Source organism: Erythrolamprus reginae, chromosome 3 (assembly GCF_031021105.1).
Source record: "Erythrolamprus reginae isolate rEryReg1 chromosome 3, rEryReg1.hap1, whole genome shotgun sequence".
Lineage (NCBI taxonomy): Eukaryota > Metazoa > Chordata > Lepidosauria > Squamata > Dipsadidae > Erythrolamprus > Erythrolamprus reginae.
The window spans coordinates 153299720-153314955 of record NC_091952.1 but is presented as its reverse complement, the minus strand read 5'-3'; the positions used below and the strand labels follow the sequence as shown (position 1 = coordinate 153314955).

Below are 15236 nucleotides of genomic sequence, written 5' to 3'. Positions count from 1 at the left end.
CTGACAAGCAAAGTCAGTGGGGAAACCAGATTTGCTTAACAAGCATATGACCAACTAAACAACTGCAATGATTCACTTAACACTCACTGCAAGAAAAGTCACTAAGTGGGGCAAAATTCACTTAACAAATGTCTCACTTAGCAACAGAAATGTTGGGGTCAATTGTGGTTATAAATGGTCATTACCTGTATTCCTCCTCTCTTTTACCTAAGCAGCTTTGTCTGCATTGAGAGCATAGCAAGAAGTGTGCGACAGCAGTTAGAATGAGAGAGCCACTCTAGCAATGGAAAAGGCTTGGTCAGATCAAGTATTATGTGACCTATTTCCACCTAGGTCAGGGGTCTTCAAATTTGGCCACTTTAAGACTTGTGGATTTCAACTTCTAGGATTCTCCAGCTAGAATTCTGGGAATTGAAGTCCACAAAGTTGCCAAGTTTGGGGACCACTGCTCTCGGTGCTATTTTCCATTCAAGACTTTTGTATCAAAAGTCTCTAATGTAACATTCATTGGATTTGAATTTTTATCCAGTGTTGCTATGGCATAAATATCTTAACTTCTTGTTCATTTACTGCGTACCTGGATAGCTTTTCTATTTAAGCACATCCTGTGAAGAATGTGTAATGTGAAAACTGGTATGCTAAGGTGAATGTTTTCAGACTAGCTTTTTTTACACAGCTGTTACAGATTAGTATTTTTTAAATGCTGAGGTAATGTTAAAGTCACGTTCTCCTTCTGTACATTCAAAAAAAACTGTATACAGTTTGTTCCCATGAGAAAAGTGGCTAGATATGAGAAGTTGATTTTTTTTTTAAGTCCCAAAAGATGACGAGGTAATTAGAAAAATTATTGAATGTGCAGAGTTGGACATGATGACGAGGCGTTTGAAGAACCAAGAAGAGTCGAAATTCTATAAAATCTGGGATAGGTTCTATATTTGGTTGAATAGAAGAAATTCTCAATGAATTCAAGGTTATATAAATTTATTATTTTGAAATGTATATAAACAGAGATATGAAGTAGGTATTCTGTTTTCCCTCTGAGATGATCTAATTAACAAAAGTTTCCTTTTTTTTTACCATGGAGACTTCTATTCTGAGCAGAGCGATTGTAGCTCCTTTCTTTGTTATGTGTCTTGTTTTGTATTTTTATGTATGTGTTGCTTTTTAAAATAATAAAATTTATTAAATATTTAAAAAATTTAAAAAAATCAAATGGCAGGATTAGAATTTTTTTTCTTCATCATTTATTTTCATAAATATTTGTATTATTTTCCTAATACAATTTGATGAAACTAATTGTTATGAGATTCAGGGTAATTAAAAGACAGCACTTTTTTTATCCAGTTAAAACAATGTGTACAAAAAGGCAAATTTGTTTGGAAGGTTCTTAATGTCAGAAGTGGGATTCAGCAAGTTTTGACCAGTTCTGGAGGACTGGTAGCAGAAATTTTGAGTAGTTGGAGAACTGGTAAATTCCACCTCTGACCGCCCCTGCCCCCAACTATTCTCTGTGTCCCAAGTCCCAGCTGATCAGGAGGAAGTGGGGATCTTCCCCTGGAGTGGGGAGGGAATGGAGATTTTACAATATCCTTCCCCTGCCATGCCCACAAAGCTATGTCACGCCCATTAAGCCATACTCACACTGACTCAGTAGTAAAATATTTTGAATTCCACCACTGGTATGACACTCTGAAAAGCAACCCGCTTTTTATAGCAATGGTTCTATTGCCATCTTTGCTAGATATACTGAAAATGAAGGCTAGGGCATACCAGCTAAGTGAACTGTATTTCTGACAAAGATCTTTTATTTATTGAGTTTAGTTCACTTATTTACTTAGTTTACTTATTTACTTCCTGGAAAAAAAAATAGTAAACGTATCCCCACACTGGTATCTCTTATAACCTCAACTTTTAAAAAAATGATTTAAATTAATCTTATTTTGCAAGTTTTAACTGCTGGGAACACACTGTAACCTTTTCCATGCCTGGGTTTTTATTTTCTAGATGGAGACGCTAAATTTTAGTCCGCATTGATTAACCAGTCAAGACTTGCATTTGCAAAATAACATTTACAGATGTGTGTGGCCGATTAGATTAATAGCCTATTCTATTTTGAAATTTTACAGAGTGTTTCTGGGCCTGGCCTGGTCTTTATTGTATTCACTGAAATTATAACAAGGATGCCGGGAAGCCATGCATGGTCAGTTCTGTTTTTCTTCATGATGTTCTGCCTGGGACTGTCTTCTATGTTTGGAATCATTCAGAGCATCTTGACTCCTTTAACAGAAATTCCTTTTGTGTCAAAATACTTATGGAAAGAAGTTGCTTGTGGTAAGACAGCCTTTAAAAAGTTTCATCTTTTTCCTTTTTCCATTTATTTTTTAAAAAGTTGTGGAGGGTGCTATTGAATATTTACCTGATTACCTAACAATAGCATTTCAGGGTAGTCCAAACAAAGTATGGATGGGCCTTTGAAACTGTTTCTCCATATACCCCATTTGGTTGACAGGGGTTCAACCAAAGCCATTTCCAAGGAAGTTCACTTTCAACTGCCCCATATGTGTGTGTGTGTGTGTGTGTGTGTGTGTGTGTGTGTGTGTGTACATAGGGAGAAAACAGGAACATCCATGAGGGGATCTGGGATATTAAAATGGCTTGGTATATACAGTATACATATAAACCAATATACATGTCTTGGAGTTAGTCTTGATTCCTGGCAACTGCCTGGACTAATCTCTGCCATCTTCTTGGCAACATTTCAGAAGTGGTTTTTTTGCCGCTGCCTCCCTCTGAGAGGTGTGACTGGCCAAAGGTTATCCTTTGAACCTGAAGCAGAAGTAAAATCTGCAAGCTCCTGATTTCTAGTCTGACACCTTAAATACATCAAACTGGTTCCCCTATGGGTATGAATATATGTCTGCACACAAACACCCACACCCACACTCAAAAACTCTCCCATGTGTATTTAGGCAGAAACTTTTGGTAAGCTGATTCACATTTTGCTAGAATTAAAAATTATCTTCAGTCTGAAGCACCCATTGGTGGCCTACGAGCCGGAACGTTAAATTGCGCTTGCCGCTGCGGCTCGTAAGTTCTTACGGGGCCAGCGCAATTTTGCTGCTGCACCTGTGGAAAAAGCAAAATCGCGGTTCTGTGCGCGATTTTGCAGCAGCAAAATCGCGCTGGTCCCGCAAGAAATTATGAGCCGCAGAGGTGAGCGCAATTTAGTGTTTCGGCTTGTAGACCACCGCTGGAAGAACCCCAATTGGGGTATCTCAGCATCAAAAAGCCACCTGTAAATTATCTCACAGAATTACAGCCGTGTGCATGTGCATATATTTACCCAGCCAACTGATTTATTTTAAGTTTGGTTAACTGGAAGGCAGAATATTTTTCCTCTAGGGGCTATAGTGAATCATACTTTCCCCTTTCTTTAGATATTATGCAACTGCCTTCAGGGATAAAAGGGGCAAGAACAGCCAGACCAGTTTCTAAGGCAAATAGGAAATTGCCTGTTGTCTTGCTTGCATTCATTTTTATAAGGATAAATTACACAACATATAGCAAGCTAAATATTTGTGTACATTGTGATGTCTACCTTTATTGCTGAGCAAAGTACATCACTAAGTGAAATAAGTAGCAGAAACTCTCATCTATGTTTAATCAACTTTACTCCTGTCCTTAAATGTTCAGGAGATATCTGAGGAGAGGGGAGATGGGCAGGATCTTGGGAAATATTAACAATATTCATGCAAGGGAAAAACTTGAGGATATATAACTGCTTGAGTCATAATTCTTCTCTTTTTGCATTTCCATTCACACACAACTACTAAACTTTTGTCTTCGTTAGGTATAATATGCTTTACTTCCTTTTTGTTGGGTCTACTTTTTACTACACGATCAGGATGTTACTGGGTTGTAGTGTTTGATAGCTTTGGAGGAACCCTACCCTTGCTGATCATTTCTTTATTTGAATTGTACAGCGTTGTGTATGTTTACGGACTGAAAAGGTAAGAAGATTCTTTTATGTCCATTTCTTAGTAAGTTCTTCAACTGAGACACATAGAAGGTAGGAGTGGGAAGACCTCAGACAAAGAACTCCACTGGGTCATCTTTACAAGAATTTTAGGGAAAGTAGGAGCAAAAAGAGCTGTGCATTTTACCTTGAGTTCCCAAATAAAAGGCAGGATAAATATCCAGTAAATAAATATTAACAAAAACATTCTATTAAGATTATACCTGTTTCAGTTGAAAAGAACTTTTATTGTATTCAGAGGTCTATACAGTAATACCTCTAGATAGGAGCTGCTCCACATGCAAGTATTCCAAGTTACGAGCCGCAACGCGAGCGAAATTTCTGTTTGACACCCGAGCTCAAATTCGGGATACGAGCCGAGCTTCCACTAGGTGGTGCAAGAATCTTCTTGCTTCCAGTTATCTCGGCGCAAAAAACAAAGTCTAAAGGCATTCGTTCGAGATGCGAGTTGATCAACTTACGAGCTCGGGTCTGGAACGAATTAAACTTGTATGTCGAGGTACCACTGTATACATGAACTGGGTTTAATTCAGATCCACGCATATGGTAAATCATTATTAGTCTCATGCAAAGAAAAGGCTTAAGCTAAGAATAGATGGCTCTCTTAAGGTTAGTTAAAGACTGCTCTCTGGAAGCAGTTGAAGTAAGGCGTTGTCTTGAAACCACCCCGAGTGCAGGGCTCAGCAGCCTGTGACTCTGGAGCCACCTGTGGCTTTTTTTGGCCCTCTGCTGCTTGCTCCCTGTCAGTTGAGCCCCTCCCTCCCAATCACTCCTCACCTGGGGTAGGGAGACTTGCTCCATATTCCAGAGTGGGAGAGAAATGCCCCTGTATTTGCCTTTGCATGGCAAACGCATTCTGCCTTTGTTGCGGTACATTTGCACTCAAGGCAGCCATCACCTCTCGACACTTCGGGCTTGGAGCTATAAGCTGCACCTGGGAAGTGTTGTGGAGGAAAGAAGTGGGCGGAGCTGATTCTCCAGTGCCTCATCTCTTTCTGGGTCTTGTGGGTGCTTCTTCCGGCCCTTGATGCTGTACGCATCTTGTGTGCTCGGGGCGCGCAACCTACTCTCCACCCTGAGTACTATCGGCCACGGCCGATACCGGTGCTAGGAGTGAGAGGGGCAGGGTTGCACTGTGGCTCTGCATCATAATGGGATCCAGGAGGAAGGGAGCCCATCTCCCCCATTGTGAAGCTTTCAACTCCTACCGCTTCGGGCTAAGAGTTGTAAGCCACTTTGGGCTTGGAGCCTCCATGGCCTGCTGCTCTAGCAGCACCAAGTGCAGCACAGTGAAATTTAGTGCACTTCACAATGGGAGAGGCCACTACAATAAAGAGCTACAATACAACCCTGCCCCACTCACCCCTGGCAAGAGAGTTAAGTCTACAATGACTCGGGGCAGCTCACAGCATATACAAAGAGACAGTAGTAAAACAATCCAATTAATATACATAAAAACAACCCTTAAAAATTCTAATTTTAAAAACTTCCATTAACATTCATTCAAGTCATACTAAAAAACATTCATTGGTTAGGGGGGAGATCTAATAATCTCAGGCCTGGCGACAAAGATGAGTTTTTAAACTCTTTCGGAAGGCAAGGAGAGTGGGGGCAGTGCGAATTTCCGGGGGGGACTGATTCCAGAGGGCCAAACATTTTTACACTTACGGTGAATTAACACCCTGGCTTTTCATCCTAGCAATTCTGTTTGTCCTTCAGTCAATTAGTCAAGAAATAACACCATCAAAAGTTCAGACAACTGCAGCCAGTGGGGAGTAATATTTTAAGTTCCCTTTATCTATAGCAGAGATGTGAAACTAGTGGCCCGTGGGCTAGAGGCATCATGTGCAGGTCACGCCCCCCACCCCAGCTCCCTGCAGGTGGAAAACATTGTAAAACGCACAAGTCTTCTGTAAATGAATGCTCTAAGCCAGTGATTTTCAACCTTTTTTGAGCCGCGGCACATTTTTTACATTTTAAAATCCTAGGGCACACCACCAACCAAAATGACACAAAATGACACCCTAAGACACTTTCCTCTCTTTTCCCATCCCTGTCTCCTCCCCACGCTTGTGTCTGTGTGTGTCCAAAAACAGGTGAGGGCTGGGTTTTTTCCCTCTCTTATTCTGTGGGTGCTTTTTATCATATGCTTTAAATCAAGAGTCACTTCTCTCTCTTTTGTTTCTCTCTCTTTCCTCTCATTCTCTGTCTCAATCATTTTCTCATTTCTCTTTTTTCCCTCCCCTTTTGGCTCATTTATCTCTCTCTCTCTTGCTTTCTTTCTCTCTGACACTTGCTTTCCCTCTCTTTCTCTCTTTTCTTTCTCTCTCTTTCTCTCTTTTCTTTCTCTCTCTTGCTTTCTCTCTCTCTCTCACTCTTTCTCTCTCTCTTTCTTTCTCTCTCTCACTCTCTCACTCAGCAAAAAGTTGCAAGACTGGAACCTGAGCTTCCTTTTTCGCGGCACACCTGACCATGTCTCGCGGCACACTAGTGTGCCACAGCACAGTGGTTGAAAAACACTGCTCTAAGCAACATTTCCCTTATTTGTATTATATGCAACATAATTCCTCTGACAAAAGACAAGTTTCTCCAGTAGCAATTAAATAACATTAGTTTTGAAGATTTGTCTAATATGCAATACAACTGAATTTAAATGCATGTAGTTAAGGCTATGAAGCTTTTGTACAGGCATACACAATTATTCTCACCTATTTATATCGACTTCTTGTAGGAAAATGTGCCGAGCACCCCATCTTTGTAAAATGCAGCACTCTATTCATTGCTAGGGTTCCTGAGAAGTGGTTCCCTTCCCCCATCAGCCATTGGTTAAGAAAGCAAGTCTGCCATTAAGATTGTTGTTCAGCCTTCACTATAGTTGTATCTTGTAACTAAAACACTTGGGAGTTACATCTAAAACTTTGTGATGTCATTGTAATAGGTACATAAAAAAAAGACTACAGTGGTACCTCTACCTTATAATGCCTCTACTTAAGAACTTTTCTAGATAAGGACCGGGTATTCAAGATTTTTTTGCCTCTTCTTAAGAAACATTTTCTACTTAAGAACCCAAGCCCGGAAAAATTTCCCAGGAAATTTGAGAGCGGCACAAAGGCCTGGCCAGTTTCCTGCCTTTAATCCCAGCCATATCGGGCTTTTGTGGGCTGCCAGAGGATCCTTTTGGTGGTTTCCATTTCTCTGGGCGCTTGGAGAGAGAATAAACCACAAAGCGAGTGAGCGAGTCACTGTGGTGACTCCCTCACTCTGCCTCCCATACACCCTGCGTGAGGTTGCTTCCCAGAGCGTCTGAGCGCAGAAAGGCAAAAGGGAGCGCTTCGCCCTGGCTGGATCAACTCGGCTTCAGTCAAGCCGAGGAGTCACCACAGTGAAGGAAAAGTGCCGGCTACAAAGCAAGCAAGCGAGAGGAGAGGGGAGCCCTTCAGCATGGGAAGGAAGAGGAAGCAGGTAGCAGCAGCAGCAGCCTTTCGGTCAAAGGAGCGGGAGGTTCCCCCGTCTAACCCGCCTGGGTTTATCTCTCTGGCGCAGTTTATGGGAGAAAGCCCCGCGCTGGGTGTATGGGAGGCACGTGCTCCTCCTCAATGCCTTAGAGTCCTCTCCCTTTTTTAAAGCCTTAAAGTTTTGGATTTTTTTAAATTCCCCTCACCTCACTTCCTTCCTTCGGTAGCGACTGTCCTCTTCCTCTCACCCAAATTCCGAGCTTTTATTTCTTTCCTAATGGGTTTGCACATATTATTTGCTTTTACATTGATTCTTATGGGAAAAATTGCTTCTACTTACAAACTTTTCTACTTAAGAACCTGGTCACGGAACGAATTAAGTTCTTAAATAGAGGTACCACTGTACATTCCTCTTATTGCAAAATAAACAGTAATTACATACAATTGCTATACTGCAAATTCAGATATTCAATTGGAATTGAATTGTCTCTATAAACCCATTTGGCCACAGATTCTGTAAGAATGTGGAATGGATGACTGGAAGGTCAGTAAATTTCTACTGGAAAGCATCCTGGTCGTTTATCAGCCCTTTGTTGATGCTTTCAATCCTTTTGAGTTATCTAGCTACTCGGCGGCCATCAACCTACGGTGCATGGAATCCAAGCTACGTATGTAAAACTTGTTACTTAATTTCTAGCAATTATTTTTAGGCAATAAAAATAAGGACTCCGTCATCATCATAGTATTGCATAAGGGACCCCACGTCCTAAACAATACAGTGCTTAAAAATCAAATCAGCAAATTCGTATTTAGAAAAACTTTGCTGTAGATGAAAGGCTAACTAGTATCAAATTGGCAATACATTTTTCCTTTGCTGTGTTGCTTTCATTATAGTTTCCCTTATGAAATTTTAATTTAGGGTTGTTTTTTTAAAAGCTGCTCTGAGATCATTATTATAGTCTGGAAGCAGATAAAAGAAATAACATGTAACAAAGATACATGTCACATATTTGCCCTCCATTGGCTGGGGGCTGCTCTTTTAATGCGATAACAATTAAGAATGCCTTCTGTGTATGAGCTAGGATAGCAAGATATGCTTGCAGGAGAAGCAAGACACATCCTTTTGAAGGATTGTCAAGTTATGTAGACCAGCAGTCCCCAAACCTGGCAACTTTAAAACTTGTGGACTTCAAGTCCCAGAATTCTCTAGCCAGCTATGCTGGCTGGAGAATTCTGGGAGTTGAAGTCCACAAGTCTTAAAGTTGCCAAGTTTGAAGACCTCTGGTGTAGACTCCCCTTGTACTATTATCATTCAGTTTTAATTTTATGCAATGTATGGTTATCTCATAGGAACACTTTCCTTTAAAAGAGCCCAAACCTTTTCCACCCTGGGTTTTATTCATTGTTGCCTTGGTTGTGGTCCTACCGTGCATATGTATTCCAACTGGAGCCATTTGCCATTTGAAGAAAGCATTGCTGAAAAGGAAGGAGAAACAAGACGATAATCCATGTGAAAGCACTGAAGCCACTGAAGCCACCGAAGCCACCTGATGCTCTGGGATTCTATCAGCCAATTCCAGTGATCTATAGTAAACCAGTAGTTCAGATTAACCACAGTGAAAAAGTATACTAAGGCAATCTATGAAAATTAAGAATACACTGTCGATATAAACTTCTGTAGAATTCTCAGGGAAAGTAAGTAAATGTATTTCAAATAAATATCCTTTATACAGTATTATATTCTATAATGCTAAGTTTTCAAGAATTTAAAAAAAACATTTATCTCTCTTTTTTTTAACTAAGAAGACAATCGGAACCCTAGATTTACAAAAGAAAAAGTATAATAAAAATGATAGGGAAGAGAGAAAAAATAGAATCAAGTAAATGTACTCATACACAGCCAGTTCTTAAACTGACAACTTGGATAGAAATGGATCAGTGGCTGATAAGTTAAATTATTTTGTGAACTACATTCTGGGCAGGGCCAAATGATCTAGTGCTGATTTCTGTGCTACACTTTGGGAGAATGGAAATGTTTATGTTTATGTTTATTTAGATTTGTATGCCGCCCCTCTCCGCAGACTCGGGGCGGCTCACAACAAAGTGAAAAAACAGTTTACAACAAATCTAAATTTCTACTAAAAACATTTAAAAGACCCCATTTTCTAAACACACATACATACAAACATACCATTCATAAATTGTATATGCCCGGGGGAGATGTCTCAGTTCCCCCATGCCTGACGACACAGGTGGGTCTTAAGGAGCTTACGAAAGGCAAGGAGAGTAGGGGCAGTTCTAATCTCCGGGGGGAGTTGGTTCCAGAGGGCTGGGGCCGCCACAGAGAAGGCTCTTCCCCTGGGGCCCGCCAACCGACATTGTTTAGTTGACGGGACCCGGAGAAGGCCCACTCTGTGGGACCTAATCGGTCGCTGGGATTTGTGTGGCAGCAGGCGGTCTCGGAGATATTCTGGTCCAGTGCCATGAAGGGCTTTAAATATCCATCTTGCAAGCTTCCCTTCTTGGTAAAGTAGGGTTGGACATGAAACATTGAGGAAAAGATTTTGTCCCAAACGCCAAACAAAAAAATCATTCAAATGTTTTGAATCTTCTCCTGAAGCAAAACTCAAAACCTTCTGGGGGTTTTATCAACTGAAATACAGTGTTCCCTCGATTTTCGCGGGTTCAAACTTCGCGAAAAGTCTCTACCACGTTTTTTCAAAAATATTAATAAAAAAAATACTTCACTTTCCCCCCCCATATACCACGGTTTTTCCCGCCCGATGATGTCATATGTCATCACTAAACTTTTGTCCGCCTTTAATAAATATTTTTTAAAATAAACTTTAATAAATAAACATGGTGAGTAATAATCTAAAAGGTTGCTAAGGGAATGGAAAATTGTAATTTAGGGGTTTAAAGTGTTAAGGGAAGGCTTGTGATACTGTCCATAGCCAAAAATAGTGTATTTACTTCCGCATCTCTACTTCGCGGAAATTCGACTTTCGCGGGTGGTCTCGGAACGCATCCCCCGCGAAAGTCGAGGGAACACTGTAATGTAAATTCAAAGCAAGCTCCTTGTTACCTTGTTTTCATTGTAGGACCATAAAAATGGATGTCATGATGCTCCTTGTCAACCATCTTAGTTGTCTCTTCTATGACTTTCAACTCCCAGAATTCCTGAGTCAATCATGCTAGCTCTGGAATTCTGGGAGTTGAAGTACACGTCATAGAAGAGCAAATTTTGCCTACCCCTGATTTAACCTATTGGGCAAAAATTAAAGAATCTGAATCATTGGTGGGATTCAAAACTTTTACTACCAGTTCTGTCGGTGTGGCTAGGTGGGTGTAGCAGGGGGAGGATACTGTAAAATCCTAATTCCCTCCCCACTCTAGGGAAAGGTTACTGCAAAATTCCCATTTTCTCCCAATCAGCTGGGACTCAGGAGGCAGAGAATAGATGGGGGCGGAGTCAGTCAGAGGTGGTATTTACCAGTTGTTGGAATTACTCACAATTTCCGCTACTAGTTCTCCAGAACTGGTCAGAGTCTGCTGAAACGAACCTCTGGTAGGTATGTATAGAGGTGAAACTTGAAAAATTAGAATATTTATGCAAAAGTTCATTTATTTCAGTAATGCCTCTGGTCTGAATCCTTGCCCAAGCTAGCTTCCTTATATCTAGGGAACATATCTATTATTTGCAGAAAGAAGAGCATAAGTTGGAACTGAATTTTATATGGCAATTTAGCCAGAGCTACAGTACATCAATTACTTTGATATGGATTGTTTAGCCCTAGAGATTACTTGTTATGAAGAATGGTACAGTAAACACCAATACAGTTCTACAACTTCTTTAGCAGTTAGCCTAGCAACAGAGCTTCTTATTATGTCAACAGTGTAGGAAGAAAGGGGGTGATTTTTCTGATGTAGTCTTAATGTTGGCAATAAAACTACAGCTTAATCTTGAAACTTTATGCTTGAGTGCATAGCCTCATCTCAGATTTATCTAGCAAACTCCCAACAGGGTGATTCATCAGAATTTAAGGGAAGCAACTTGGTTTCGATACTGCTCATTATACCATATAACATTTAGCATTATTCTGATCAAGATTTAGAGGATGGAATATAATTTTTGACAATCATACATTACACTTTAGGCATGACACCAGAAGTGACAGCTAGCTCATCACTCTTACATTAATTTTCTATTAAAAAGAAAATACCAGTTCCAAGTAAATACATTTTTATTATTTTGTGAAAAACATATTTTGTGATGATGTAAAAACTGTTCCAAAATTACCTTAATCTTTCAGTAATCCACAAAATTAACCCTACAACCTTTTGGACCAAACAGTTGTCCTATAACAGGGTGTCAAACCCAGGTTGTCATGGCGTTGTCATAATATATCAGGACTTTTTCCTTCTTTGCTAAACCGAGCATGAGCGTGGTCAACGCATGACGCATCTGGTCCGTGGGCCAGGAGTTTAACAGCCTGTGCTATAATATCATGCAATGTTCTTATCAAGAAAATTCGTTTTGAGCTTTCCAAAGGGTGGGGCAACTATTTTACAGTTCACTGCCAATAATCACATTGCAAGTTTCACTAGAAGAAGGCAAGTTTTTGTTTCGTTTTTTAACCTTATTACACATTCCGGCTGGATAGAAAAAAAACCTCAAGTGGGCAGACAAATTAAGTGGAAGACAAACTTGGAGAAGAAAGTTGCTTTATAAAGCTAATCCTGGATGACTTTGAAATCTTCATATAATGACGGCTGTATTACTTCAATAAGCAGTTGCATGGTAGTTTCTGGAATTTGCCGAGTCAACTGTAATTTACCTACAAGGAAAGAGTAACCAATTACTTCTTTAGTTAGACCAACAAGTTATTCTGAACAGATGTTCCAGACCATCAAGTACAGAAAAGTAAGCAGCAAAGCCCTGAAAAAATCCTATACAGGTATCCCCAACTTACAACAGTTCATTTAGTGATGGTTCAAAGTTATAACAGCACTGAAAAAAAGTGACTTATGACCGTTTTTCACACTTACGACCTTTGCAGCATTCTCCATGATCACATGATCAATATTCAGATGCTTTGGCAAGTGGTTCATATTTATGACAATTACAGTGTCCTGGAATCATGTGATCAGCTTTTGTGACCTTCTGACAAATAAGCAGGAGTGGGCTACTGCCCGGATGGGGGGGGAACGCAGTGGGGTAGCGAAAATGGAGCTCCACCCCAGAGCACCCAATTTGCACTAAAAGATGTTGAAAGAAAATGCAGGGCGTCCTGCATAAGCCACGCCCACAATGTGGTAGTAAAAATTTTGGTAGCCCTTCCTTACAAGTAAACCCAATAGGGAAGCTAGATTCACTTAACAACCGTGCTACTAATTTAATAAATGTAACGATTAGCTGAACTGTGGCGAGAAAAGTTGTAAAATGGGGCAAAACTCACTTAGCAAATGTTTTGCTTAGCCACATAAATTTTGAGCTCAATTGTAGTTGTAACTCGAGGACTATCTGTAGTCATGTTCCTCCCAGAGTGCTAACTATTGATACCCTTGGAAATAATTTGTTCGAAATTTCATTAAATGATAAAAACAAAAAATAATGAATTAGATCACCAAAATTGCCAACAGCCACCTGGCTCAACTCTGCTAAGAATAATCAATATCATTCTTTCATTCATCCATACATTCACCCATGCATTCATTCCGTTGTTATTACGCTTAGTATTTGTCTCGCTTGGTTGCAGGGTCTATTTGTTTTGCATTGTGCTTGCTTCAGTTCACACAATGAAACTATCAATGCATGAGGTGCTAAATTTTGGGTTTCAGCCATTTGTTCAAAAGAAGCTGATTTCGACTGTTATGTGTGCATGTACTGTGTAAATGAAAGAACTGCTAATTTTTTTCCTGAAGCCTAGGGAGGGCAAAAATGCCTCCCCCCCAGCCCTCCAGGAGACTGAAAATCAGCCAGCATGGAGCTGACATAGGGTAATGCCTTACATGCCCTCAGATTGATTGATTGATTGATTAGATTTTTATGCCGTTCCTCTCCGCAGACTCGGAGCGGCTCACAACAAAAACAATACAAATCCAATACTTAAAAATACTTAAAAACACTTAATATATAAAAAAACAATCATGTATCTCATACAAAGCATACACAAAGCGGAAATGGCCCAGGGGAATCAATTTCCCCATGCCTGGCGACAGAGGTAGGTTTTAACGAGTTTGCGAAAGGCAAGGAGGGTGGGGGCAATCCTAATCTCTGGGGGGAGTTGATTCCAGAGGGTCGGGGCCACCACAGAGAAGGCTCTTCCCCTGGGTCCCGCCAGACAACATTGTTTCGTCGACGGGACCCGGAGAAGGCCAGCTCTGTGGGACCTAACCGGTCGCTGGGATTCATGCGGCAGAAGGCGATCCCGGAGATATTCTGGTCCGATGCCATGAAGGGCTTTATAGGTCATAACCAACACTTTGAATTGTGACCGGAAACTGATTGGCAACCAATGGCTCTGCTTGCCACAGGTTCGCCATCACAGGTTTATAACTTTCAAGAAGAGGCCTTCCTCCCGCAGTGGATTGATTTGGACTAACAATATTAAAAATAGATATACACACATTTTTATTGCAGGGAAGATGCCAGTCATGGTACAGATAACACAACCTAGTTAAAGAAGAAATATCTAGACAACATTAACTTGAGATCATAAAAATCTCATTGTACCAACATTCCGTTCATAAATTAAACCTAGGGCAGAGTTCTCTGTATGTTTGCTAAAAGAAAAATACAATGATATGCTAATTACCACAGTAATTGGGATTGACAGTTTTGCATTTTTAATTCAAAATTAAAATTAGAAAATAATGCTTTTGTATACTGCTACGGTAACAGGGTTTTTATTAAAGCAACATATATAATACAGTGTTCCCTCAATTTCCGCGGGGGATGCGTTCCGAGACTGCCAGCGAAAGTCGAATTTCCGCGTAGAGATGTGGAAGTAAATACACTATTTTTAGCTATCAACAGTATCACAAGCCTTCCCTTAACACTTTAAACCCCTAAACTGCAATTTCTCATTCCCTTAGCAACCATTTAGATTATTACTCAACATATTTATTTATTAAAGTTTATTAAAAAAAATATTTATTAAAGGTGGACGAAAGTTTGGCAATGACGTATGACGTCATCGGGGGGGAAAAACCGTGGTATAGAGAAAAAACTTGCAAAGTATTTTTTAATTAATATTTTTGAAAAACCGTGGTATAGCCGTTTCGTGAAGTTCGAACCCGTGAAAATCGAGGGACCACTGTATTATACTCTTATATCGAAAGTACAATTGGAAATATAGATAATACTTTGAGAGCATAGCAGCAGTCGATGAGCATTACTGTACACTGCTTATATAAGTTCTACTGAGGTGGACATGACCTATTCGCTGATATGCACAAGCAGATATAATAGTTATCTCAGCCTAGCAATTGTTAGAAGCAACCTGTTACTTGCAGCTGAAGCTAGACTGAAGCTGAACAAGTTACCATCGGCTTGTCCATTATGTTGGCCAGACAATCTACCAAGGAACAGTTGCTATGGTTCAACTAGACTGTGAAGTTGCAGTGGAATTACAGTGATAAACTAATTCTACTTTCCCTCCTCAAATGATGTGGAAAGAAGAACACCTACATCTGACAGGGCTTACAGAAAGATGGTATCCAAGATACACAATCACAATATT

At 40.2% G+C, this 15236-nt stretch overlaps 2 protein-coding genes across 3 annotated transcripts in view; one reads left to right on the top strand and one right to left on the bottom strand.

Moving 5' to 3' along the window:
* LOC139165435 (sodium-dependent neutral amino acid transporter B(0)AT3-like) overlaps window positions 1-9042 on the top strand; it is a 33488-nt gene extending 24446 nt beyond the window's left edge. Inside the window, exons 9-12 of the mRNA XM_070748614.1 lie at window positions 2127-2331; window positions 3851-4010; window positions 8003-8159; window positions 8842-9042. Of these exons, the coding sequence (XP_070604715.1) occupies window positions 2127-2331; window positions 3851-4010; window positions 8003-8159; window positions 8842-9042 (723 nt within the window). The remainder of the gene's footprint in view (window positions 1-2126; window positions 2332-3850; window positions 4011-8002; window positions 8160-8841) is intronic.
* Window positions 9043-11717: 2675 nt separating this feature from the next.
* TERT (telomerase reverse transcriptase) overlaps window positions 11718-15236 on the bottom strand; it is a 38163-nt gene continuing 34644 nt past the window's right edge. For both annotated transcript variants that reach the window (XM_070747046.1, XM_070747045.1), the window contains exon 16: window positions 11718-12329. In XM_070747046.1, the coding sequence (XP_070603147.1) occupies window positions 12226-12329 (104 nt within the window). In that variant the 3' untranslated portion in view covers window positions 11718-12225. The remainder of the gene's footprint in view (window positions 12330-15236) is intronic.